The sequence below is a fragment of the Miscanthus floridulus genome, chromosome 7 (assembly GCF_019320115.1).
Source record: "Miscanthus floridulus cultivar M001 chromosome 7, ASM1932011v1, whole genome shotgun sequence".
In the NCBI taxonomy this organism is placed as follows: Eukaryota; Viridiplantae; Streptophyta; class Magnoliopsida; order Poales; family Poaceae; genus Miscanthus; species Miscanthus floridulus.
The window spans coordinates 85118881-85146274 of record NC_089586.1 but is presented as its reverse complement, the minus strand read 5'-3'; the positions used below and the strand labels follow the sequence as shown (position 1 = coordinate 85146274).

The following is a 27394-nucleotide window of genomic DNA, read 5'->3' as shown; positions in this document are numbered from 1 at the left end:
TAGGGTTTATGATATGTACACACAACAATAATAACAGAGAAGCATCGAAAGAGAAAATGCGATAATGGGATACCTGGCATATACAGAGTAGTTGACCTTAAGGCCAAAAAAAAAAAGATCGAGATGAGTAAACAGAAGTTACACTATGAGATAACTTGAACAAACTATGTCAGTTTTTTAACCTGACAGCAGTACTTGTATTTCTGGTTAGAAAACGATAAACCTAAGTTCGATAGCTAATGAGCGGACCCTGGCAAATTTGTAATATTATTCTAAAAAAATTCACAAAGTAGAGCTTCTGCACGAGAAGTTGTCGCAATTTGTAGTGTTAAACAGTGGAAAGCGCCAGGGGAAAACGCAATTGTAAAACCGTAATGGAATGGCCAAAACTTTCCGCACTAACGTTGCCACCCTGAGCTCACGACAAATGCAGCCAAAGTGTAGAAAGCAATATCCATGAAAACATATGAAGATGCCCCAGAATAAAAAGATCATAGAACACAAACAGTGATAATCATGACTGCATATTCTCAAATGGTATAGCTGAGAAGAAGATATTTGTTGTCAAGCAACATTGGCACTGACATGTGCGGGGAAAAAATTGCAAAATAGCAATGACATGTAAATATTTTCAGGTTTGACATACATGAATACCTCACTCGCAATGACAAAGCAAAAAATCATAAAAGAGTGATAATCATGACCGCTTCTCGCAAGCTGTTCATGTTAGCAAAAATCACATCGTATATTTCAGATAAAGATATTTGTTTGCAGCATCATTGGCATTGACATATGGTCAACCAAAAAAAAGCAAAATAGCAAAGGCACAAAAATATGTTCAGGTATATTAAAAGCACCTTACAATCATCATGACATCATCAGCAATGGCATATACTCAGACTTAAATAAATAAAACAGCACCATAGTCGCACACTTATAATCCAGAAGAGGCACATAGAGGAGATTGCAATGGGATCAATACAGAGGAGAGGGATGGTCTTGCTTCACCTGGGAGACGCCAAGAAACGAATGCAACAGAGGGGGCACCACGGTCACAACCGTCGGAGCCAGCTGCGGCGGCGCAGCGCACACCGGGGATCGTCGCCAGTCAGATCCGAGCCCACCGTGGCCGTCACGCGTCTTGGGGAGAGAGAGGCCACGCCACCGCGCCGGCCGTGTTGCGTCTAGGTCCGTTCCTGAAGGAGAGGGAGAGAGAGAGGGGAAGAGATGAAGACTGGAAGCTAGGGTTTCCTCGGGGCAGACGCGGCCGCGGTCGTCGGGAGAGAGAAAGAGAGGACTGCGAAGGTGGGGGAGGGAGCGGCGGAGGTGCCGAAGCGCCGTCTCGTGCCAGCCGCGCGCGGGAGCCGGCCGCCGCCCGCGCCACCCGCTGCCGCATCAGGAGGGAAGGAGAGCGAGAAGGGGAGGGAGAAACGGAGATGAGAGGCAGGAGAGGGAGGGAGGGAGGGAGGGAGGGAGGAGGCGGAGGTGGAGGAGGAGCACGGACCAGCCGCTCGCCGCCGCGCCGTCGCCCATAGCGTCGGGAGAACGAGGGAGAGAGAGAGCGAAGAGAGAGAGAGAGGAGGGGTGAGAAGAAGAATCTGGAACGCGAAGCTAAAGCTGCTGTATATATTTGACTGTCCAGATTCTGACGAGAAGCGGGAGAAGCAGAGGAGAAACCAGAGAAGCTAACCAGAAGCAGGAGAAGCGGGTGCAGGCGAGAATCCGCTTCGAGCGATCTGGGCCGTCGAACGAGAGATCGGACGTTCAGGGAAATTCAGGGCGACGTGGACGCGCTAGGAGGCGGCCAAACCAAACTGCCTTAATATATTAGAATTTGCGTGCCAAACCAAAACTAGCTCTAGCTAAATTCATGTACTCCCTTTTTACCGCCAGGAGTAAAATGGTCATTTTATCTTGCACTTAACACCGTCAAAAGGCTGAATCGGACGGAAGGCCATGGAAGTAAGATATTTTCGTTTTCGAGCCATACATGTAAGTTCAAAAAAAAAAAAAAGAGACCATAGAAGAACAACGTATTTTTTTTTGAAGGCGTAGCTATACAGGTAAATATCTCAAGAAACAAGGGTCCTAGCAAGACAATCACACCAGTACATATATACATATGTAAATTGTTATTTACCTCGGTTTATCACCAGTATAATATATAGAAAAACAGCAGACAACATAGTACACATCATCTTATACAACATAAACAGTATCGGTATTCAGTAACCATCCTTGCAACTGATTCATCCAATCCAGCAGGTTCATCTCGAGCAGGCAGACCTCAACAGTTCAGAGATGTTAATTCACACATATCTCATGAGGACTTCTTTGATTTCTTGTCCTCCCATTCCTTCCGGGCTTCCTCAATCAACTTGTTCACCTTGTCATGGAAGCCAGGATACGGTTCGTACCCACCAAATGTGTGAAGAATCTGAAACAAACAAGATTATCATGAGTGGTCATGTTATCCATCCAGCGAAGCAGCAATGTTGCCAACAAACCACGGCAATGCAAAAGTTTACCTCTAGCAGCACAAAGAATGGTGCCATCAGGAAAGCCTGGACAAGATTGTCAAGGAGAGCAGGCGCTCGCTTCTGCAAGGACAATAAGATTTACAAGTAATCTATGGGTGTGAATGTGTGATTACAAAATAACTAGAGCCAAAACCAAATAGAATGACAGACAGACCTCGAAAACTCCATGACCAATGAATTGCATAGTCCAACAGACCAACTGAGCCACCAATACAACCTTTAATAAAAAAATGTAAGAGTTAATGATTGAACCAGAAACCAAAGAAGCGCCTTGCAACTACCTCAGTTCACACTGAAAATATGAAATACAGGCAACAAGAGGTTTCTATAGTTATTTCATCTTTTTGCTCTAGGCATTTAAGAACAAAGCAAAGGTACAATGCTGCCAGATTTATAAATTGTGTTGTTACGAAAGAGTGCCAGTGTGCAAGTCACCTGCATGGTCTAGCTTCTGAAATATCTAAGTTATATCGACTTATTAGTTTAAAGGAGCTATCAACTTGTGACAAGCAGACTCAATAATTAGTTTATTCAAACACTGTTTAGCACAGGTGTGCTAAATGCCTTCTTATTGATGCAGGTAAGTAACTAAATACAGGCAATTAGTTTGTCAGAAGCATCAATAATGATCACTAATGGTGCAGAATTAGAGCGGAAGAAGCAAAGTGCAATGTGCCTTTTTGTGGTTACAACAATCTTAAATGCTTAATAGAAGGACTGTCATATAAAAAAAAAGCAGATATTTATAAGTCTGCCGATTTTGTACTGTATGGCAATCTGTAGATGGTCCCCTCACAGAACCAAATATTTCTTTGCTACAAAGTATGAAAAAATAAGCTCTTTGTGAGCCCAAGGTATGACAGTGAGAGCCAAGTAACCGATAGTTTCATCTTCTGGGATGATTTTTTTGAAGGACAACAGTAAACTAAAAATAAGTTATCCAGTACTCTGTTCGCTTGAGCTTATAAGACAGAATCAGCCCTACTTTTTCAGCCATGGAACAGTGTTTCTCTCTCGCAACAAATCAGCCCTACAAATCAGCAGCAACAGCAATAAGTCCTACCGAAGATTCTGTCCTATGTCACAATGAAACATATTATCTGTCCAGACCTTTGCACATCAGCAAAAGAACCCATGCTATGCCAGTAACTTGAAGTTAGCATTGGGAGACGGCCACAACCCTTTTGACAAATGGGAAAGCAGGTTTCTAGAGCTCATCAGTTAGGATGCTACCAAATCTAGTTAGCATCCAGCAAACAATCCTCGCACCCTTAATTCTTCTCTATTAAAGAAAAGAGTTGCACACAACATGATCAACTTATTTATGAATGCATTGATATTCAATTGTGCTCGTAGACTACTATCAAACAGCGGAGCAGAGCAGATCAATATTGACCATCATATTGACATATGTGTCATCTGCGTGCCATTCATTTGACCATTACTTCAGTCACAAACAAAACTAAAACATAGATGCTCCAATAGGATATTGGGTAAACTCGGTCAACAAAAGAGGGCAGTTTTTGAAAATGAAATTACCAATAGGCTATATCTAGCGCTAAATGAACTAAGAAAATCCATACAGCAGAGCTAGATCACAATCGCACATTAAAAAAACACATCGAGAAACTCTGAGAGATCAAGCTCTTTCACTTTCAGTATCACCCACCTCAAAGGAACTAAAGGGGAAAACTGGATGAAAAGTTCACATGTGAATGCCTCAATAAAAGCTGAACTGTATCGACTAAAATTCGTCAACATAAAAGAACTACAGTAACCAGCGTCATCCGAATATCCCTATTGCACCAGTAAAAGTGTCAGAGTGTAATCCCAAACTGTACTTATGGGGCGACTACAAGTACATAACCATCTAGGAATCACCGAATATACGGATGAAGCTCATCTGAAATTTTGCTATCTTCGATTAATCAGACGAATTTTGCTATCTTCGCTTAATCAAGGCACCGGTACTCGAGGAATGATACTAACTGTAGCTGATTACAGAAATCCAATTTTCCCCCGTGGATACCAAAATCAAGGCACCGGTACTCGAGGAATGCTATTAACTGTAGCTGATTATAGAAATCCAAGCACATAAGACATGATACAGGACGAGCTAAGTCAAGGATCGATGCGAAAGGGCGTCGCTTTTCCCCCCTTACCTTCCATCCAACGGAGAAACCGAGGCGGGCAGCGAGGGCGCCGCTGGCGGCCCAGCAGAGGTAGCAGAGGAGGGCGGCGAGCGCGCCCGCGCGGCGGTCGAGGAGGAAGTAGTAGGACGCGTAGACCGCGGCGCCGATGCCGGCGGCGTGCGCGGAGGGGGCGGTGAGGTGGAGGAGCATGAGCGCCGTGAGGAAGATGGGCCAGACGAAGAGCTCGTGGATGCTCACGTTGACGGGGTTGCTGTGGTAGGCGCCGTAGAAGGCGTAGTGCCCCTCTAAGTCCAGGAGGCCGCCGCCGCCGCGAGGCTTCGCCATGGCTCTCCCCCGTTGGTTGCTTGCTCTCAGTATCAGGTCCCTTTTTTCTTCTTCTTCTTCCAGCGGGCTGGAGGGATACACCAGCAAGCAAGGCCTGATGTGTTTTATATTAACGTTTGATTGAGGGTTTGTTTGGGCGTTGTTGGGCTGGCCTCGCTAATAAATGGTGACCCGACCCTGTCGATGGTACAGTCCTTGACGGATGATGTCATGATGACGATTCATAAATCATATGGTATCAAATCATCTACAGGATAGTATGAACATTTTCACCCAGTTTTCTGGAACTTCTCAGTCATGGTATAGTATTTTTCTCTCAAACAAAACAACATCAGCCGTCTTATCAGCCGCAGAAACCATCAGCGGAACAGGGCGATGGTGAACCAGTATGAGCTGTGCGAGGGCCAAGTGGTGCAGATAATTCTCTGTTGTGAATCCGAATTTTGAGGATACGAAGAACTTTTGATATCTGTATGGATAAGAATAATTCGAATCCGATTATGTGCGGATGCTAGGTAGGATATGGAATAGACAAAATCCGACCGATATGGATTATCTGCAAATTTTATGTGGATTATCTGATGTTTACAAAACAATATTCAAAAGTTTTTCTCCCTAAACTAAAACCAAGAGGAATTCAGGATTTAAAAAAAAACTTATTCGTTGAGAACTCTTATTTTGTGACGCAATCATTTGATGTTCTAGTTTTTATAAGAAATTTCTAGATGCTAGTACTTACTCCCTCCGTCATCCTAAAATAAGTGTCGTTATGGTATTCGTGACCGCCAAACTTTCTCAATTTTAACTAGATTTGTAGAAAATATTATCAACATTTATATCTCCATGTAACTTTACTATGGACCCCAAATATTATTTTGCGAATCCCTAGTCTTCTTAGTAATAGGGTCCTGAACACGATAATGGGTTTCCCCAACATATAATGCACCTCCAACACTCTTCTTTATAGCCGAATACTTGTTGAAGAAGAGCTTTTGAAAATATAAGCCAAAATTCAGAAGAATTCCTAGATTTTGAATTCACAAAGAGTCTCGTAGCTGTGCTATATGCTTTGTTATGTTGTGATGTGTGCTTTTAGGTTTCTACAATGATCGTCATAGTTATTGATGATTGTTGCAGCTGGTTAATGAAGTCCTTAGTTTCTTGATGCGGTTTACCAAGTCCTTTTTTTTTCTAGTTCCTCAAACTTGGGGCGTATAGTACTCCATGTCGAATGTTTGTACGTACGCCACAAATTTGAAGCTAAATAGACGACTAGTCCACTGAATAAATTCTAATTTCTCCAAAATGAAATGATCTAGACGGCTCCTAAGAGAAAAGACATGATTTATTAAGTTGTAGCAACAATTTGATATTCTAGTATTATGGTCAATTTGTGGACTAAACGTTCTAGAGTGATGCAAGGGCCCCATGTTCACAAGTAAATAAAAACTTCATTGTAAAAAATAGAATCACCTTTTATAGAGCTATATGCAAAACGATAAATAGTCACACGTCGTTCTAGAGTGTGATGATGTCAACTTTGTGGGGCGCTAGCGCGACTTGACGAGGAAGAAAAGAAAACGCTATTTTATTTAGTCACACGTCGTAGCTAGAGCGATGCAAGACCAGATAGTAGTGTTCGGTCAACTTTGGGGGCGTGTTTTTACGAGGAAGAAAATAAAAGGCCAAACATTTGACTTTGTCTCGCATGGCTACAGTGCCAGATGCAAGTTTCGACTTAGCCAAGCATTGCCATGTTGACATATTCCATGACCCTGCTGCTTGTGTTGTTTTAATTTGGGGAAAACGTACATATTCCATCGGCGATCACGAGTTTAATTTAACCCCACAGAATGCGACGAGTCCCCGCACAGAACCACCCGCCATGTCACCCCGAAAACTCTCGTGTTTGTTCGATCTTCCGTTCGATGGCCCAGATCTATTGGAGCAGATTCCGCTGGGAGCGGCTTCGCCTCATTCTCGTGCGATTCTCTAGCTTCTCCTCTACTTCTCCGGCTTTGCGTCCGAATCCAGGGAAGCAAATATATACCGCGGCTCCTGCTTCTCCCTCCGCATCGTTCCCTTCCTCGATGGTTCCCGACACCCGCCGCCCCGACACCGACGCCCGCCCGCACCGCGGCGCCTCTGCCGCTCCTGCCCCCGTCTTCCCTTCCCCCCTCCCTCTCCCTCTCTCCCGGCGTCGCGGCGTGCCTGTCGGGCCCTAGCGTCACTGCCTCACCGCGCAGCGTGCTGCCTATGTGACACCGCCGCTAGTTTGGTGCACGCGGCGGCCTCGGCGGGGGCCGGCCCCGGCCATGCCGCGGCTCCAGCAGGCACCGCCAGCGGCCACAGCTGCGGGTGCCTCCCGATTTGGCTTGCTTCCACCAGTCTGCGTCTCCTCCACTGCTCACGAAGCCCTAGATGCCTGTCCTCATCTCTTCCCCACGGTTCCTGAGGATGGAGGCGATGGACACAGGTCAAGTGACACAGTAGATCAGAGCAGCCGTGCAGCGACCACACAATGACTTGAACCAGGTACGTACTGGCTATGATGCATACGAAGATCGATTTGCTTCATTTATGCCTTCGAGCCGGTGCCTGTTGGTTGTCTTATTCAATTTTATATGCATGTAAAGATCGATTCATGTTAGAATATGGTACTCCGGCGAGTCTAATAAAACCTGTAGCTTAAGAATTAAATAATTGTCCTACAAAATTAGATGTTTTTTTACTTCGATACACTAAGTTATACCCATATCTGAGTGAGATTATAGCCTGCATACCTCCATTATTTCCTTTCAATGAGTTCCTTATTTCAAAAATAGTGTGGATCAACTTTCATAAATAGGGATACATGGGTAGTTTCTATTAAGTACTAATATATCCTAAAAACAAAAGAGATGGATGGAGTGTCATATTCAGATCACAACAACTACTCCTATCAAGGAGTCATACAATTCTTGCTAAATTAGGTTAAACTGACCATGAAGCACATCATTGTGGTATCTTGTGGAAGACATCCATTTTAGTATGTATCAGATGAGCCTAATAAAGTCTGCCTAGTATGATGTTTGATTGAAAAAGATAGCAAGTGTTTTTTTTTCAGCACGGTACTTAGCACTGATTACTTTCTGTTTTTGGATATGGTTGACTGCTCTTATGATAGCAATATTTTTTTTTGTTTTTAGTGCTACGCCAGCAATGGAACACTACCTTTACCTGATAGAAAGCTAACTTGCGTTGTTTATATTCAATTTTATACCAGCCATGTCAAGGAATTTTAATGTTTGGGCCACCTGGTATGGGGAAGACAATGCTTGGTAAAGCTGTGGCAACTGAGACTGGTGCTAATTTCATAAAACATATCGATGTTGACCATCTCTTCAAAGGTGCTTATCAATTGGATAAGCCTTTGTTTTATGGGCAGTTTACCTGCATTATAGAATCTAAATTGCCTATTTTCAGTGGCTTGGTGAAGGAGAAAATTTTCTGAAATCTGTGTTTGTTTACACCAAAATTTTGGAAGAAGAATACGAGAACTCGAAGCTCCCAAGATTATGTCATCAAGAAATCGATTGCATAAAAGTTGATATCAACTGATTCAAATATAGCACTGGAATCGACTCTCTTCAGGTGACGCAAGCAGATAATGACAAAAGCTACGGTTGACGTTAGGAGAAACATGTCGGACTCTACAAAAAGGGAAAGATTAGGGTCTAAGTTATCTTAAAATAGGAATGTTTTTCTCTTATGCCAAAGATTGTAATGAGTCGTGCATAAGTAGGTTTCATGCTTAGATTCCGGGTATAAATATTGGACCATGACTATTGTAAAAGAACATCCAATCAATCAAATACGATTTACTTTTTTTTGGCTCCGTGCCAACCCTTAGGAGTAGGAGTAGAGTAGATCCCGACGAGTTCTTCAACAAGCCGGGCTGCATCGGTCCGGCCGACCTCCGGCTTGTCTGTAAGTACCGTCATGGCTTATACTTCCGTTTGTACGGCTGCATCGATCCAGTCGACCCCCACTGCGAACTCTAGTGTAAGCTAGTTATTGACTCTTGTCTAGTTCAAGTATGGCTGCATCGATCCGGTCGATCTACACTGCTCGAACTAGATTAAGGTCAAGTTATCGGCTCTACCTAAGGGTGGCGTCCTTCGGGTAGATTCATTAAGTTACTGATCTTGCTGATGTTCTTATTGCTATTAGTTTGCAGCAACATCAATCTGCCCGGTCAAGATCGATCTAGATCGGCCTCATATCATTTTGGTCCGTCGTTTGCTTTATTACAACACGATGTTTCTTACTTTGAGCGACGGGTTATGTTTTATCGGTTGTTCTATTTCGATCTTGATCATGCATAGTACGCAGTTAAGGCACGTATGATCTTGAAGACGTTTGCTGGCTAGTTGAATCTGGTCTATAGTTCGCTATTATGGCTGCAACGATCCGATCGATCCCCACTAATGACATTGTAGATTGGAGGATGTTAGTTGGTAGGTTTGTTCTCGATTAGGCATGACCTTAACTGTTTGCTATGCCTACATCGGCTAAATAGCCGATCGCCTATGCTTTAACACCTACAGTGTGCGTCCATGATTTTGTTAAGCGTGAATAGATCTGTGCACTTTAAATATTTGATTTGTTGTCTTTATCATGGCTGCATCGATCCAGTCGAACCCCACTATTAGAGATAGTAGGTTAAGTCTGATGAGTCCGTGGGTTTGTCCATGTGAAATAGTCGATTGTTCACATGTTGTAGTCCCTTTTCACCTGAATCGGCTATTTCGGCCGATTCGCTTGAGCCTTCACGTATAACATATCTTTCGGAAAGCCTATCGAAGTATAGATGGTTTTACGGATTCTTCGGTTTTAGTTTATTATTATCATCATAGCTGCCATTAATCCGGTCGAACCTCACTGTTGATGGTAACAGATTAGATTCAGAGCGTTTGTAGGTCCATTTGTATTAGATAGTCGATTCGTTTGCATGTTATATCCTTTCTTGATTAGATTCATCGGCTCAACGATTCACACTGGTAATATCCATCTAGCTGATTATCTCATTTACATCTGTGGACATTGTATTTATCAACATAAAATCAATCGCGATCCATAAGCTTTACTGTTCGTAACAGCCGAATTCTGTGTGTATTGGCTATTTAGTTGATTTTCTTGTCTAGCTGCTCCCGAAGCGACACACTTGGAACTGACTGGGCAAAGACTGACATGTTCCACCTTAAATTACTGATAAACTTTCTTTCCTTGTCAATTACAGGTCCAATTGACTGGCACGCCTCGGAAGGAATGCACAGGATCGGTTAATCCTGCGTTGAAGCCAAGCGGATCTCTGGGCTCATCCTAAGCAGATCCTTCCGGCTTGCCGTGTGTCGACACATCACATTTTGGCACGCTCGGTGGGACCCCACAATCATCATGGTGGCTTACAATAACAATGACATTCTTATGGTGCCTTATGAAGACCTACTTGATGGAGATAAAAATGTCATCAACAAAGCTATAGAAGAATTTCAGAACAAATATTTGTTGTCCTACACCAAGACATGTGATAATACAATTGTTCAGAAATATCCACTACCAAGAGTTCTATTGCATGGGCAGACAGATGCAGATGAAGCTAAAGACAAGCATTTCTTCTTAGAGGCTGTAAACAAGTCTGTTCATGATGCCATGTCAAATCATAATGAAGTTTTCTTGAACACATTCCACAACACCATGAAAGAGGTGTTTTATGGGTTTGCAGTTGATCAGGTTGGGCTGGTTTATTATAATATTCCACATCCGCCAACTCAGGGGACTAATCAAGCCGGTACTAGCCATCTAGAAACAGCACCAGCTAGTAATGATGATGTCTAGGTGGTTCAGAGCTCAGCTGAGCAAGTTTAGGGTGCTACTACTAATCAGATACAGTATAATCCTAGATCGTCAGAATAGCATGTGCAACAGCCGATGGAGCAAGTTCGGAATTAAATGGTCAATTTTGGCAAATCAGGCTAGATACCATCGTCGGCTCAAAAAATAGCACCATCAGTTCAAAGGATTTGTAGAGATATAGATCCTAACATCTACAACCAGAGATTTTAAGCAGCAAACCAGCAAAGGACCCAGCAGATAGAGATTCCACAAGGGTATCATTATGGCACAGATTACAACACCCTTCACATAATTCCAAATCCAGGTATCAAGGTACCCAAAATTTTAATCCATAGATGGGCCAGCAATTGCAGAGTAATCCAAATTCAAATACTAATGAGTTGTTGCTTAGAATGACCGAGATGATGAAGAATCAGTTCGGTTTGAAGCCAAAAGGGCAGGCCTTCTCGTACAAACGCCCATATCTAGAATGGTATGATTTGGTCGCTCTTCCGGCGAATTACAGGCTCCCAGAGTTTGCTAAGTTCACTGGCCAAGATAGCACAAGCACAATAAAACATATCAGTCGGTATCTTACACAGTTGGGCGAAGCATCCATTGAAGAGGCCCATCGAGTTCGTTTCTTCTTTTTGTCTTTGTCGGGGCCAGCCTTCACTTGGTTTTCATCACTGCCAGTTAACTTCATTGCCAATTGGGCTAACCTAGAGAAGAAGTTTTATACATATTTTTATATTGGGATTGGAGAAAAGAAAATTACTGATCTGATGACCATAAGGCAGAGAACTAATGAATCGGGCATCGAGTTTCTTTAGAGGTTCCGAGAGACAAGAAATTTGTGTTTCTCATTGAACTTGACCGATGATCAACTTGCTACTCTGGCCGTTTAAGGAATGTTGCCAACATAGAGAGAGAAGCTGCTAGGATAGTTGGCTCAATGAGTGGCAGCGCTCAATATCCAATTCCAGAATATGCGCAGAGATACCTGATTCTAGAAAAGTACCACAATAGCCGAAGCCTATAATCCATATTCAGTCGATGACGACTATGAGGACGACGAAGAAGAAGAGATTGCTATGGCCAAATGGAATTAGAGTAAGACAGTAATGGTGCCAAATCCTTGGGAAAGAGGAGTCAAAGAGAGCTATGACTTTGACATCACAAAATCGGACAAGCTCTTCGATTTCTTGCTCAAAAAGGGACAGATCAAGTTGCCCGACAATCATATTATGTTGCCTCCCGATCAGTTGAAGAATAAGAAGTTCTGCAAATTTCACAACGCCACTTCTCATTCTACTAATGAGTGTAGAGTTTTCTGGCAGCATATACAGAGGGCTATTCAGCAAAGAAGGCTCAAATTTGATACACCTCGAAAGATGAAAGTTGATGATAATCCTTTCCCTAGAGATCAGAACATGGTTGATGCTAGGTTGCTCAAAGGAAAGGCTAAAGTCCTAACATCAATTAGATCAAGATAAACTAGAACAGTCGATCCCAAGGTGCAAATATCAGTTGATGAATATAGAGAAATTAGAAGGCATCGTGATCAACAAAAGAGCCGCTATGAGCAGGGAGAGACGTTGAAGGATGGGGCGACAAGGTCATGTGTTACATCTCAAATTTTGTTGAATAAATAGTAGCGATAGAAGGAAAAAGATTATCAGCGTTGGTTAGAAGAGCAAGAATACTAGCATCAGCATAAAAAAGAGAGGTATGATAGAAAGCAAACTAAATCATATTGGAATTGTCCTTTCTTTAGACATTGCTGGAACGAAGGTTTGAAATTACTTACCAGAAATAACTGTCCGGAATGCAGCGAGCAATATTGGGAGTTTAGGCAATCTCAAGCTAACCGCCGATCCATCCATGCTCAAGATGAGTATCATCATAATAACATGGATCGACGCTTAAAAAATAAAAGTGTTCATGATCGGCTTAGGAAGCGAGTTGTTGATTAAAACTGGGCTGATTATAAAGAAGAGAGTAATGAAGAAAAATATGTTTGGTAGGAAGGCCAATGGTGTCTAGGAGGTTTGACGAGAAGCCAGAAAAGAAGAGTGCAACGCCTAAGGAATAGAGAGCTAGAACAGGCTTAGACATCTGGTAAACCTTAAGTGTGGCGTGCTAAGCAAACAGTCGATAGGGGGCAACCATCGGCTAATATTCAAATGACTTTTCTGTTGTCATTAGAATTTAGAGCTCTAGTAGATCAAGAAGTTTACTTAGATTTTGATGAATTGGAGTATGAGGAGATAACTGCCAAGTTGACAGTTATACAACAGGCTATATTCGATAAGTCAGTCAAGCATCGACACTTAAAGGCTTTATATGTAAAAAGTTTTGTCGATGGGAAGCCGATGAATAAGATGTTGGTGGATGGAGGTGCTTCTATCAACCTTATGCCTTACACCACTTTTCGTAAACTTGGTAAGGGACCAGGAGATTTGATTGAGACCGACATGATGCTTAAGGATTTTGGGGGTAATGCGTCTAAGACCCGGAGGGCAATAAACGTTGAACTGACAATCGGGAGTAAGACTCTACTCATCACATTCTTCATCATCAATGGAAAAGGTTAATACAATTTACTCCTCTGTTGTGACTGGATTCATGCAAATTGTAGTGTTCCATCAACCATGCATCAATATTTAATTCAATGGTATGGAGATGATGTTGAGCTAGTTCGCGCTGATGAATCTGTGAGTATCACAACAACCGATCTAGTATTTTGGGAGCTAGAAGACTTTGAGTGTTTTTCTAGCAAGCTGTGGGAAGGAGGCTTCATTAAAATCAGTGATGAAAGCCAACAGCCGATCCAAGTAGTCAGCTTTGAAAATTTAGTTTAATGGATAATCCAATAGATGGTACAGATGGTAAACTAGGATATGGCTTTACGTCGGCCGATAAATTAGAAGAAATAGATATTGGTTCTAAAGATAAGCCTAGGCCAATGTATATAAGTACCAAGTTGGATCCTGAGTATAAGCAAGACTTGGTGGGTTTATTAAAGGAATTTAAAGATTATTTTGCTTGGGAATACTATGAGATGCCTGGTCTAGACCGATCGATTGTTGAACATCGGTTGTCAATCAAACCTAGATATCGGCCGTTTAAACAAGCTCCAAGGAGATTCAATCCAAACGTTCTTGATGATATCAAAAAAGAGACTAAGAGGTTGCTAGAAGCAAAATTTATTCGACCGTGCCGATATGCAGAATAGATATCGAATGTTGTTCCTGTGTATAAGAAAAATAGGAAGTTAAGAGTTTGCATCAATTTCAGAGATCTGAACAAACCTACACCTATGGATGGTTATCCGATGCCGATAGTCGATATGTTGGTAGATGTAGCAGCTGGGCACAAGGTTATTAGTTTCATGGACGACAATGCAGGGTATAACTAATTTTTTATGGTTGAGGAAGACATAGCAAAAATAGCTTTTAGATGCCCTGGCGTAATCGGTTTATTTGAATGGGTTGTGATGACCTTTGGTTTGAAAAATGCTGGTGCAACTTATCAGATGGCAATGAATTATATTTTCATAAGTTGATCAGCAGGATCGTTGAAATTTACATTGACAATGTGATGGTAAAATCCAGAGGGTACAAAGAACATCTAGCTGATTTGTGGGAGACTTTGGAGTGCACAAGAAAATATGGTCTAAAGATAAATCCTAATAAGTGTGCCTTTGGAGTATCAGCTAGACAATTCTTGGGTTTCATGGTCCATGAGAGAGGAATCGAAATTGGTCAAAAAAGCATGAAAGCAATTGATGAGGTAGTGCCCTCGACTACTAAAACAGAGTTACAATCTTTGCTTGGTAAGATTAATTTCATCAGGAGATTTATTTCAAATTTGTCGAAAAAGGTTCTACCATTTTCTCTCTTGTTGAAGTTGAAAAATGATCAAGAATTCAAGTGGGGTGACGTACAACAAAAGGCATTCGAGGAGATAAAAGAATATATAAAATGGCCACCTGTGCTGGTCCCTCTTTAGCAAGGTAAGCCTTTTAAGTTGTACATATCGGCCGATAACCAAACAATTGGATCGGCCTTGATGCAAGAGTTTGAAGGAAAAGAACAAGTTGTTTTCTATCTAAGTAGAAGACTTTTGGATCCAGAAACAAGATATTCTCCCATCGAAGAGTTATGCTTGTGCTTATATTTCTCTTGCACTAAGTTATGACATTACTTGTTACAGGCTGAGTGTATAGTTGTTTCTAAAGCTGATATGATCAAGCACATGTTATCAATGTCAATATTAAATGGAAGAACGGGGAAGTGGATTCTTGCGTTGTTAGAATTTGACTTGAGATATGAATCGGCTGAAGCAGTCAAAGGGCAAGTAATAGCCGATTTTATCACCCAACATCATAAGCCAAGTGTTAGCTACATAGAGCTGGTACCTTGGGCGTTGTTCTTTGATGGGTCATCATGCAAGCAAGGTGGTGACGTTGGTATTATTATTATTTCGCCTCGGGGTTCAAGTTTTGAGTTTGCTTTTCCAACTGAGCCAATGATTACCAACAACCAGGCAGAATATGAAGCTATTCTTAAGGGGCTTTAACTTCTTCATGAAGTAAAGGCCGAAACAATTGAAGTATTTGGAGATTCGTAGTTAATTATTAATCAGTTGGTCGGCCTATATGAGTGCAAAGAAGATGCTCTGAGGGGATATTATGATGAGTGCCAAAGGTTGCTCAAGGAATTTCCTCATGTCTCTCTTCAACATATCCCGAGAGCACAGAATCAAGAGGCTAATCGTTTAGTTCAGAGTGCGTCAGGTTATCGAGTGTTTTAAGAGATCTTAAGTAGCGAGACCTTGAATAATGATTGGAGAATTGAAATAGCCGGTTGCCTTAGGAATCCATCATAGAAGGTTACCAGGAAGTTAAGATATAAATCAACTAAGTATGTTGTACTAGATGATTAACTATATTACAAAATAGTTGATGGGGTGCTGCTTACGTGCTTGAATCAAGAAGAGACTAAGGTGTTGATGGGCGAAGTGCATGAAGGGATATGTGGAGCTCATCAATCGGCTTATAAGATGAAATGGATTATTCGTAGGACTGGATATTTCTGGCCAACAATATTGAAAGACAGTTTTGAATATTATAAGGGGTGCCAAGACTGTCAACATTTTAGTAATGTGCAGAAATCACCCGCATCGACTATGAATCCAATAATCAAACCATGACCGTTTCGAGGTTGGGGAATTGATATAATTGGCCAGATTTTCCCTCCTTCAAGTAAAGGACATAAGTTCATATTTGTAGCAACAGATTACTTCACTAAGTGGGTTGAGGCAATTCTTTTGAGGACGGTAATCTAAAAGAACATGGTTGACTTTGTCAAGGAGCATATTGTGCACCGTTTTGGGATTCCTCAAACTATCACTACCGATCAATGGACAATGTTCACATCAGAAGAGTTTAGAGATTTTGTTGCCAGTATAGGAATAAAGTTGCTAAATTCTTCTCCTTACTATGCTCAGGCTAATGGCTAGGCAGAGGCGTCCAATCAGGTTATGATTAAGCTGATCAAGAATAAGATTGAGGAGCAGTCAAGGAAGTGGCATTCAACGCTTAATGAGGCACTATAGGCATATAGGATGGCCTATCATGGATCGATTAAAACATCACCTTATGAACTTGTGTATGGTCATAATGCAGTCTTTCCTTGGGAAATTCAAACTGGATCAAGACGTGTCACATTGCAAAATAATTTGTCAGCCAAAGTCTACAAGAATCTTATGATAGATGACTTAGAGGACTTGAGTTGCCATTAGCTACATGCTCTTGAGAATATCGAAGCCAATAAACTGAGAATCTCCAAATAATTACAATAAAAAGGTCAAGGGCAAACAATTTTCTGAAGGAGACTTAGTCTGGAAAGTAAAATTACCGATCGGATCAAAGGACAGTAAGTTCGTCAAATGGTTGCCTAATTGGGAAGGACCTTATCGGATTAAACGTTGTGCGTCTGGTAATGCTTATATTTTAGAAACACTAGGAGGAGAAGAAGAGTTTGATAGAGCAATCAATGGAAAATATCTAAGAAATATTATCCTAGCATTTGGGTTAATACGTGACAGCTGATTTGTTCGATCATCGGCTCTAATAGCCGATACCAGAAGGGTGTCGCCTCTAGTTCAAAAATAAACCCGAAGGGGGAAAAGCCGGTACGATATGTATCGCCTATAAGAGCAAAACAAACATGAATAAATTGATGCATGGAACATAAAGTACGAGGCAAAAGAAAAGCCACTTAAAACGAAGAGATTATTTGCTAGTGTCACCTATTACAAGCTAAAGGCTAGAGAACACTTTGTTCACTATGTCGTCGGCCTAGAAAGATGAATCCAAGCATCCATGAAGCAATGATGCTCTCGTAAAGTTTTGAAGCATGGCCTTATAAACTGGCAAAGATGATGACAGACAGTAGATCCTAGATCAAGATTCTCTACCCGTGACTATAAACCTATCAGAGGCACAGGCATGGAAATTTTGGAATAAAATTACTTTTATCCCAAAATTAGGGGGCATGTGTTTACACTAAAATTTAGGAAGAAGAATATGGGAACTCGAAGCTCTCAAGATCATGTCATCAAGGAATCGATTCTATAAAAGTTGATATCAGCTGATTCAAATACAACACTAAAATCAGCTCTCTTCAGGTGACGCCAGTAGATAATGACAAAAGCTACGGTTGGCGTCAAGAGAAACATGTCAGACTCTACAAAAAGAAAAAGATTATGGTCCAAGTTATCTTAAAATAGGAATGTTTTTCTCTTATGCCAAAGATTGTAATGAGTCATGCGTAAGTAGGTTTCATGCTTAGATTCCGGGTATAAATATTGGACCCTGACTATTGTAAAAGAACATCCAATCAATCAAATACAATTTATTTTTTTTGCTCCGTGCCAACCCTTAGGAGTAGGAGTAGAGTAGATCCCGACGAGTTCTTCAACAAGCAGGGCTGCATCGGTCCAGCCGACCTCCGGCTTGTCTGTAAGTACCGTCATGGCTTATACTTCCGTTTGTACGGCTGTATCGATCCGGTCGACCTCCACCGTGAACTCTAGTGTAAGCTAGTTATCGACTCTTATCTAGTTCAAGTACGGCTGCATCGATCCGGTCGACCTCCACTGCTCGAACTAGATTAAGGTCAAGTTATCGGCTCTACCTAAGGGTGGCATCATTCGAGTAGATTCATTAAGTACTGATCTTGCTGATGTACTTATTTCTATTAGTTTGCAGCAACATCAATCTACCCGATCAAGATCGATCTAGATCGGCCTCATATCCTTTTAGTCCGTCATTTGCTTTATTACAACATGATGTTTTTCTTACTTTGAGCGATGGGTTATATTTCATCGGCTATTCTATTTCGATCTTGATCATGCATAGTATGCGATTAAGGCACTTATGATCTTGAAGAAGTTTGCTGGCTAGTTGAATCTGGTCTATAGTTCGCTATTATGACTGCAACGATCCGGTCGATCCCCACTGATGGCATTGTAGATCAGAGGATGTTAGGTGGTAGGTTTGTTCTCGATCAGGCGTGACCTTAACTGTTTGCTATGCTTGCATCGACTAAATAGCGGATGGCCTATGCTTTAACGTCTACAGTGTGCGTCTATGATTCTGTTAAGTGTGAATAGATCTGTACACTTTAAATGTTTGATTTGTTGTCTTTATCACGGCTGCATCGATCCGATCGAACCCCACTGTTAGAGATAGTAGGTTAAGTCTGATGAGTCCGTGGGTTTGTCCATGTGAAATAGTCGATTGTTCACACGCTGTAGTCTCTTTTCATCTGAATTAGCTATTTCAACCGATTCGTTTGAGCCTTCACGTATAGCACGTCTTTTGGAAAGCCTGTCGAAGTATAGATGGTTTTACGGATTCTTCGGTTTTAGTTTGTTGTTATCATCATAGCTGCCATCGATCTGGTCGAACCTCACTGTTAATGGTAACAAATTAGATTCAGAGCGTTTGTAGGTCCATTTGTATTAGACAGTCGATTCGTTTGCATGTTATATCCTTTCTTGATTAGATTCATCGGCTCAACGATTCACACTGGTAATATCCACCTAGCTGATGATCTCATTTACATCTGCGGACATTGTATTTACCAACATAAAATCAATCACGATCCATAAGCTTTACTGTCCGTAACAGCCGATTTCTGTGTGTATCGGCTATTTAGTCGATTTTTTCGTCTGGCTGCTCCCGAAGCGGCACACTTGGAACTGTCTGGGCAAAGATCGGCATGTTCCACCTTAAATTACTGATAAACTTTCTCTCCTTGTCAATTGCAGGTCAAATTGACTGTCACGCCTCGGGAAGAATTCGCAGGATCGGTTAATCATGCGTTGAAGCCAAGCGGATCTCCGGGCTCATCCTAAGCAGATCCTTCCAGCTTGCCGTGTGTCGACACATTTTCGTGCCAACAGTGTTTCCACTGGAAAGTAAAATCGCTCCAAGTGTAATTTTTGTGCATGAGGTAAGTTATAGTAGTGTGGTGATCCATGAACATTTTCTGTTTACTTCAGTTGTACCAGGACACCATATCTATAGTTTGTTGTGAATCTCATATTGATACATACTGTCCTGCTCATTCATCCTCTCCTTTTTTTTATATTAATGGCATGTTGGGAAGGCGAGAGAACACTGGAGAACATGGAGCCATGCGCGTAAGATGAAAAAATGAGTTATTGTGAACTGGATGGTTTGACGACAAAGGAGAAAGAACGTGTATTAGTACTCGCCGCATCTAACAGGCCATTTGATCTTGATGAGGCTGTTGTTAGGCGGCCTTGTGAGGAGGTGATTTATTGTTTATTTATTTATAGCCTAATCCAACATCAGTCAGTAGTTTATTGACCTCAGTCTTACAGGGCAATGGTTTCTCTATGTTCATGGTGAATTTGCCAGATCCATCGAATATGACAAAAATTCTTTGTGTAATGCTATCCAAGGAAGATTTGGCTGATGACATGTGGCCCTATTCGCTTTGCTGAAAAGCCATGGCTGAAAGTACTGTTCGCTGATTTGTTGTGAGAGAAAAACACTGTTCGTTCGCTGAAATAGTACGGCTCATAAGACAAGCGAAAAGGGCCATTGATCTAAAAGATATAGCTAACTTGACAGGAGGATACTCAGGTAGTGATTTCAAGGTATAATACTACTAATGCGATGAATTTGTTATGGCACTTAGTGTTACGATCAAATATTGATTGTTGTTAACCTCTTGACTGATTATTTCCAGAATCCGTGTGTTACTACTGCTCATCACCCTACTAGGGAGATTCTTGAAAAGGAGAAGAAGGTTTGTTTTATCCTTTTTGATTGAGTTTCCCCTGTGATCCGTACTCCTTCGTGTCCTAATAGTATCAGTTAGTAGTAACAGAATCAATGGAACAGAATTATTTCCATACTGGTTGTGTTTGATATACATGGACGTGTTCTTTGTTTAATAGAATCTGACCAACGTGGGTGAGCTATTGCTGTGCCGGCTATCATTTTGTTCTTCCTGCTCATACCTTCCTATAGTGCTACGAAAAATATAGATGCTTCTTTTCTCCTGTGTAATATATAGTGTCCATCTAAGAACAACGTTCACTTATTTTTATTGTAACAAATCTTAGAATTTGTAAGGATAGTTTGTGGTGCATGTTATTTTTCCCTGGTTTGTGGAGAAAACCAGATTGCCTTTTGCAATTGAATTCACTTATATTTGTCGTTGCCTTTGTCCATGTCAGGTCTGTTCTGTATTGCAGACATATGACTATGCCTTCACACAGTTTATAGTTAGGTTCAAGTTGATTGGATCTGTGTGCAGGTTACAAAGATAAATCGATTTCTGTCAGACTTAGTTGTTGAGTGCATTCATTTTGGCTAAATTATGCGCATAATAAATGCAAATATATAGAATTCAGTGGCGGCAATGTTGCCGTTGCGCCGTGCAGAAGCGTACATGCAGAAAAAATGTGAGAAGTGTGGTATGCTTCAACCAATTTGATTATGTGGTTTTGAGTTCAATGTTCTTCCATACTCCATAGTGCTGATTTAATGTTTTTCCATACGCAATCGTTGTGATTTCGAATTGAATGTTCTTACATAAGCAAAAGTGAAAGAATGCAAGTCCAAATTCAGTCAACTGTTTGTCTCTACTGAAATTTTTTTGTGCCCCCAAGTTGAAGCACCCGGATCATATTAGTATAAATTAGCATTCACCATCTAGGCCATTCACTGGCAAAACTCTGCATGTGCCTATTCTTTCTATGGTAATGCTCTTATAGGTTCTATTTCTTACTGTTTCTTTTCTAGATTCAAGGTGCTCCAAGTGTAGGATATGATTCTGTAGTGTGCCACAAGTTCCTGCGGACCGACAAGTGTCTGAACAACCAAACAACAGACAGGAGGTATGGGAGCACAGCCTATTCTTTCTGTGGTAATGCTTATAGGTTCTATTTCTTCCTGTTTCTTTTCTAGACTCAAGGTGCTCCAAGTGCAGGATATGATTCTGTAGTGTGCCACAAGTTCCTGCGGACCGACAAGTGTCTGAACAACCAAACAACAGACAAGAGGTATGGGAGCACATCCATTATTCAATTAGCAGTCACTGGTTGTTCTACGTAATTTTGCCTTTTTAGTTTACTGCTACATGATGCTTCATATGCTTTGTGTAGTTTAAGATTGATGCTTCTGTGCTTTGGGCATTATCATCATCAACTTATCCTTCCAACCGTTTATAGGCAGCTTTGGTTAGTGTCCATTTTTACACTCCTCTTATCTAACTTTTGACTGTACACAATTCAAGAATATTATAAGGCTTCCCTTTTATACATACTTTTCTCTGTACTCACTTCTCTATTCTCTGTGAACTGCGTCTTGCTCTATAGAGCGAATTTCAATTCGCATCAGCACCTGCACTTACTACAATTCCAATTCATTTTTCACATTTATCTAAGCAATTCACTTTTATATATTACTTCATGCTGCAGGAACACCATAATACAAATTCAGAAAAAATGGACACCTACTGTTATCCCCACCTACGCGCGTCTATATGCCATACTCAGAGTGCTGGCTCCAAGAATCTGCCGAACGATGATATCCGCAAGCCTTCTTCGCTTCCAACTCCAAAAATAGGTACACATTAAGCAACTGCTACAACTCGCACATTTTCCTATTTTGTGCTGCTACTTTAGTGTTTTTATTGAAGGTGTTCACTAAAATTGTACATTTTCTGAGCTTTACCACTGATCTTGCCACACATACAAGATGCACAGGGTTGTAACTCCACAGTTAGTTCCTCCTGGAGCCCATTTGTGATGACAATTAGCCTTTAGTTGCCAACCCAGCGAAAAGGGATACATAGTTTTCTTTACTTAGCCCTTGTTTAGGTGGAATCCAAATTCCAAAAAGTTGCTACAGTACTTGTCACATCGAATGTTTGCGGCCCGTGCATAGAGCATTAAATGTAGACGAAAAGAAAAACTAATTGCACAGTTTGGTGGGAAATTGCGAGACGAACGTTTTGAGCCTAATTAGTCCATATTTGAACACTATTTGCCAAATAAAAACGAACGTGCTACAGTAGCCCCAAAATCCAAATTCCTACAACTAAACAAGGGCTTACCAAATTGAGTGGGTTTTGGTTTAACAAATTGAGTGATGCCACTCTGTTCCTCAGAGCGCTGCACCTGACACAACTGTTGTGTCATACTTTTAGAAATTTGGGTACTATACTATACTGAGCTAATATTTTGTGAACTACATTTTAACATTTTATCATATTCTTCAGAGGTAATATTGAAAGATCTTAACTATAAAATACAATTTCCAACCACGCTGTACCTAGGAAATCCCTCTTTGCGCAGTTTTGTTCTTTAGTTAGCCGGTGCGTTCCAACTTGATCTTGTTTAATCTAATAGGTTGGATTTACAGTCTCTAATAAATTGCTTATTTCCAACATATTTGCCAAAAAATCTATATAAAATAAGTCCCTAAATCAATAGTCTCAGTTTGAACTTTGCTGGCTGTAAGGACTATTAGGTTATAAAATGGCTTACAATTACCCTGTCTCAACGTCCCTGCCATATAAATTTGCTAACATAGTATTGTAGAAATTAGAAGCACACTGCTTTGTACAAGAAAGAAACTGGAATGGTGTTTCAGTGTCAGCTACACCATGTTCATCTCTCATGGGGCTGTTTGGTTCCTACAAGAACTCCTAAAATTCCTGTTACATCTAATGTTTGGACACATGTATGGAGTATTAAATATAGACTAATTATGAAACTAATTGCATAACTTACGACTAATTTGTGAGACGAATTTTTTAAGCCTAATTAGTCCATGATTTAACAACGAGGTGCTACAGTAAATATGTGCTAATAATAGATTAATTAGGCTTAAAAAATCATATCGGAAATTAACCTCCATCTATGTAATTAATCTATATTTAATGCTCCTTATTAGTATCTAAACATTTGATATAATATAAATTTTAAGAACAACTAAAGAACCAAACAGCCCCTAGTCTCATCCTACTTTTAGCTGCCCCTGGGTACGACCTACATCATTGAATATGGTGTACGTGTCTATAGCTGGAGGTTGTCAAGAAACTTCTTGCCATTATTTACATATGCCTATGTTATGCCTCATTACTGAGCAAAATCAACAAAGCCCTTTTGTCCTCAGCGCGCTTCAGTGCCCCTTTGTCCTGACTGCTTTAATAGTCCCTCAATCGAGTTAAGTAATTAGGTGTGATATTTTATATTCCCAGTTGACCTATTGCCAGGTAGCGGCAATTGGTTCACATGCTATTTGGGGCAGCTTTTATTGTTTACAGTTTACATGTCCCTATTAATATCTGCAGCAAACCCAAAAAAAAAAAAATGCAGTAGTTTGCCCACTTTCGTGTTAGTGGGGAATCCACACATAAAAGGCGAGATAAGGCACTTTCTCTCATATGGTTTTTGTTTCTTTCAGCAGTCTACGCTGGGCGGCACCATATCTACCGCAACATTTTGCAACGTATGGAGGATGCGTGTTGGTATCTCCAGAATCGGCGGACCATATCCACTGTGCTACTCTTGTAGGCCTTCATTACGGTTTCCACCTGATGCCCTAAGGAAAAAACACATACTGACATTCAGCCTGATCGCTTGCTCATATCTGGCTTACAAGCTATGGCTTATCAGCCAACGAACAATATTTTTCTTTCACATTAAACCAGTCAATAATACTTTTAGTCATGGTTTATAAACCAAACCAGCCCAAATAAACAGAGCGATTACCTTCCGGACTAGAGTTTGTCTGCAGTCGTACTTATGTCACATTGTCCTGTGTTTGAACCAGTACCTCTGTCTGAATTGTCCTGCCAAAAACCTGAGTACATCCAGATATGTAGTGCACCTAATGTACACCGGTGCATGTACAACATATGAACCCTACGTGTATAAACCTAAACATGGTCGTTTGTCGTCACGCGTGATAGGGCGCGGGTTATACTAGTTAAGCAGTAAGCTGTTATGACCGGCTTAGCCTACAGCCGGAGGAGGCCCATTAGTGGCTGATAGCAGCCGCAGGGGGGTTAGGGGCCTAAAGGCCCATAGTATTATTTCAGTTATTTCTATTAGCTATAAATATCAATTGTAAGACACTTGGACAATTAAGCAAAGAGTAATCCCATTACTCGGCTTCCCTCAGGGAGCCGGGAGTTCTAAAACCCTAACCCTAGCCGTCACCTCTCTCTCTCATCGTGCGACCACGGCGCCTCGCCGCCGTACGACGTTCAAGCCCCGTCTACCGATCTCTCACAGCTACAATCTACGATCGACAAGGCACAGAGAGCTGCTGCCTATCAACCTGGTATCAGAGATCTCTGGTTCGATGTCACTCCCTCTGCCCACCTCTTCCACGCCACTGATCGTGGCCTCCACCTCCGCTCCGCTGCCGTCCACCTCCGTGCCGCTGTCCATCCCTACCACCAGCGCCATGATCCCATCGTCACCGATGCCGCTAGGCTCCGCAGGGGCGCCCGCTGCCACCGGCGGACCGGCCGTCCTCAGCCCCGCGGAAGTCACGCAGGCCATCCTCGAGCTGGGCCGCGCGGTGGGTGAGATCCGCGCCTTCCTGGGAGGATCAAATCACGTGCAGTCTCCCCAACCGCAACTCCCGCCACGGCCGCCGCAGCATCAACTGCCGCCGTCGCCGTCGTCCCCCGCAATCGCTACGTCAGGGATGGCGCCCCAGTACGGCATGCCGCCCGAAGTGCATGGTCCATCGCCACGGCCGTCCGTGCCGAACCCATCGGGTGGGGTGCCGATCCAACACATTCAGTTCCCGCACTCCCCGTCCCCGCTGCCGCCCTGGCTGGTCGCGCCACCGCCGGCCTATTCATCTTCCACGACGCGGCCATGGCTTCCACCACCACCGTCCTCCACCGGCGTCGGGTCCTCCTATGGGGGTGCTCTAGCCCCGGGGGTCCTCTATGGTGACACCGACAGGCTGCTGTTCCACGGCAGCAGCATGCCATCGTCCCACCCTTCATCGGCGCCAGTTCTGGACGCGTATGGAGGGGGGCCTGTCTACGGGGGCCTCCCAAACGATGGTGGCCAGCCGCCATTCGGCGCATCCAACTATGGCAGCCAGGGTAGCCAGCCGCCGTTCAGCTATGATCCGTAGGCCAAGTTCTACAAGCTCGAGTTCCCAACATACGACGGCACCGTTGATCCGCTTAATTGGTTGAACCAGTGCGACCAGTTCTTTCGCGGACAGCGCACGCCGGCGACCAACCGTACCTGGCTTGCGTCCTACCATCTCCGCGGGGGCGCACAGACCTGGTACTACGCCTTGGAGTAGGACGAAGGCATGTCGACGTGGGAGCGTTTCCGCGACTTATGTCGCCTTCGCTTTGGGCCACCGCTACAGGGCAGTCGGCTGGCGGAGCTCGGGCGGCTGCCTTTCGCCACGACCGTCCAGGAGTTCGCCGATCGCTTCCAAGCGCTCGCCTGTCACGCACCGGACGTCTCTACGCGCCAGCGTGCTGAGCTTTTTGTCGGCGGATTACCGGAGCACCTCAGGGTGGATGTCGAGATCCACCGCCCGCAGGACCTGCAGACGGCGATGTACTACGCCCGCGCATTTGAGCGGCGGGCGGCTGCGACTACTCTGGTGCTTCCTGCACGCGCCGCCCGACCGGTCCAACGGGCGGGCTTTCTAGCGGCGCGGGCACCAGGGGCCGGGCCGGCTGCGCTTCCTCTAGCCGCGGGAGCAGGCGCCCTGGGCGGCCGCGCATTCCGGCGACTCACGCCAGCCGAGCAGCAAGAACAGCGCCGCCAGGGGCTCTGCTACAATTGCGATGAGCTCTACGCCCCGGGCCACGTGTGCCCACGCCTCCTATACCTGGCCGACGAAGCCGCCCTGCCACAAGAGGCGCCGGCCCTGCAGGAGGCAGAGGCCGCTCCCGTGGCCGATGTTGCTAATGTCTTTGCGGTCTCCCTCCATTGCTTTTGCAGGCATTCGGACGTCCAACACCATGCTGCTGCCGGTGATAATCAAGGGGGAGCGCCTGCTGGCGTTGCTTGACACTGGCTCCACCCACAATTTTCTAAGTGGGGCGACGATGCGGCGCCTTGGGTTTGCTCCGGATGGCGAGGAACACCTCCGCGTCATGGTAGCCAATGGGGACAAACTTCGCTGCGCTGGGCTTGCCCGGAACGTCCCCATCACCATCGAAGGGGAGACCTTCACCATCACGTGCGCCGGCATCGACTTGGGCTATTTCGACTTCATCCTCGGCTACAATTACCTGCGCACGCTCGGCCCCATCACGTGGGATTTGGAGGCCAAGACCATGGCGTTCTGGCGCGACGGACGACGGATCCAGTGGCAGGGCGTGGGCGGCCCTGACCCACCCGAGCCTTCCCAGCAGGCTGCGTCGGCTGCTGCCGCCGTCCAACAGCCCCTGCTGGATCACCTCCTCGAGCAGCACGGGGCCACCTTCGACGAGCCGCGCGGTCTCCCTCCGGCGAGGCCATACGACCACCGCATCCACCTGCTGCCCGACACGGCCCCGGTTGCCGTCCGCCCGTACCGCTACCCCCAGCTGTAGAAGGACGAGCTGGAACGCCAGTGCGAGGCCATGCTCACCCAGGGCATCATCTGACCGAGCACCTCGCCATTCTCCGCACCGGTGTTGTTGGTCCGCAAGGCGGACGCGTCTTGGCGTTTCTGCATCGACTACCGTGCCCTCAACGCCAAGACGTCTAAGGACAAGTTCCCGATCCTGGTGGTGGACGAGCTCCTCGACGAGCTCCATGGGGCTCGCTTCTTCACTAAGCTCGACTTGCGGTCGGGCTACCACCAGGTGCGGATGCACCCCGACGACGTCGCCAAGACTGCCTTCCGCACACACCATGGCCACTACGAGTTCTTGGTCATGCCGTTCGGGCTCTCCAACG

At 43.6% G+C, this 27394-nt stretch overlaps 2 protein-coding genes across 2 annotated transcripts; one reads left to right on the top strand and one right to left on the bottom strand.

Moving 5' to 3' along the window:
• Positions 1 to 2021: 2021 nt before the first annotated feature.
• On the bottom strand, positions 2022 to 5124 carry LOC136463648 (2-hydroxy-palmitic acid dioxygenase MPO1-like). The gene is made up of 4 exons (XM_066462620.1): positions 4703 to 5124; positions 2695 to 2757; positions 2529 to 2600; positions 2022 to 2437 (listed from the first exon to the last, which is right to left on the bottom strand). Exons 1-4 carry the CDS (start codon positions 5015 to 5017, stop codon positions 2321 to 2323), a joined length of 567 nt encoding a protein of 188 aa, XP_066318717.1. The 5' UTR covers positions 5018 to 5124; the 3' UTR covers positions 2022 to 2320.
• A 19697-nt stretch (positions 5125 to 24821) lies between these two features.
• Positions 24822 to 25616, top strand: LOC136465784 (vegetative cell wall protein gp1-like). Its single transcript, XM_066464388.1, has one exon. It carries the CDS (start codon positions 24822 to 24824, stop codon positions 25614 to 25616), a length of 795 nt encoding a protein of 264 aa, XP_066320485.1.
• The last annotated feature ends 1778 nt before the right edge of the window (positions 25617 to 27394 follow it).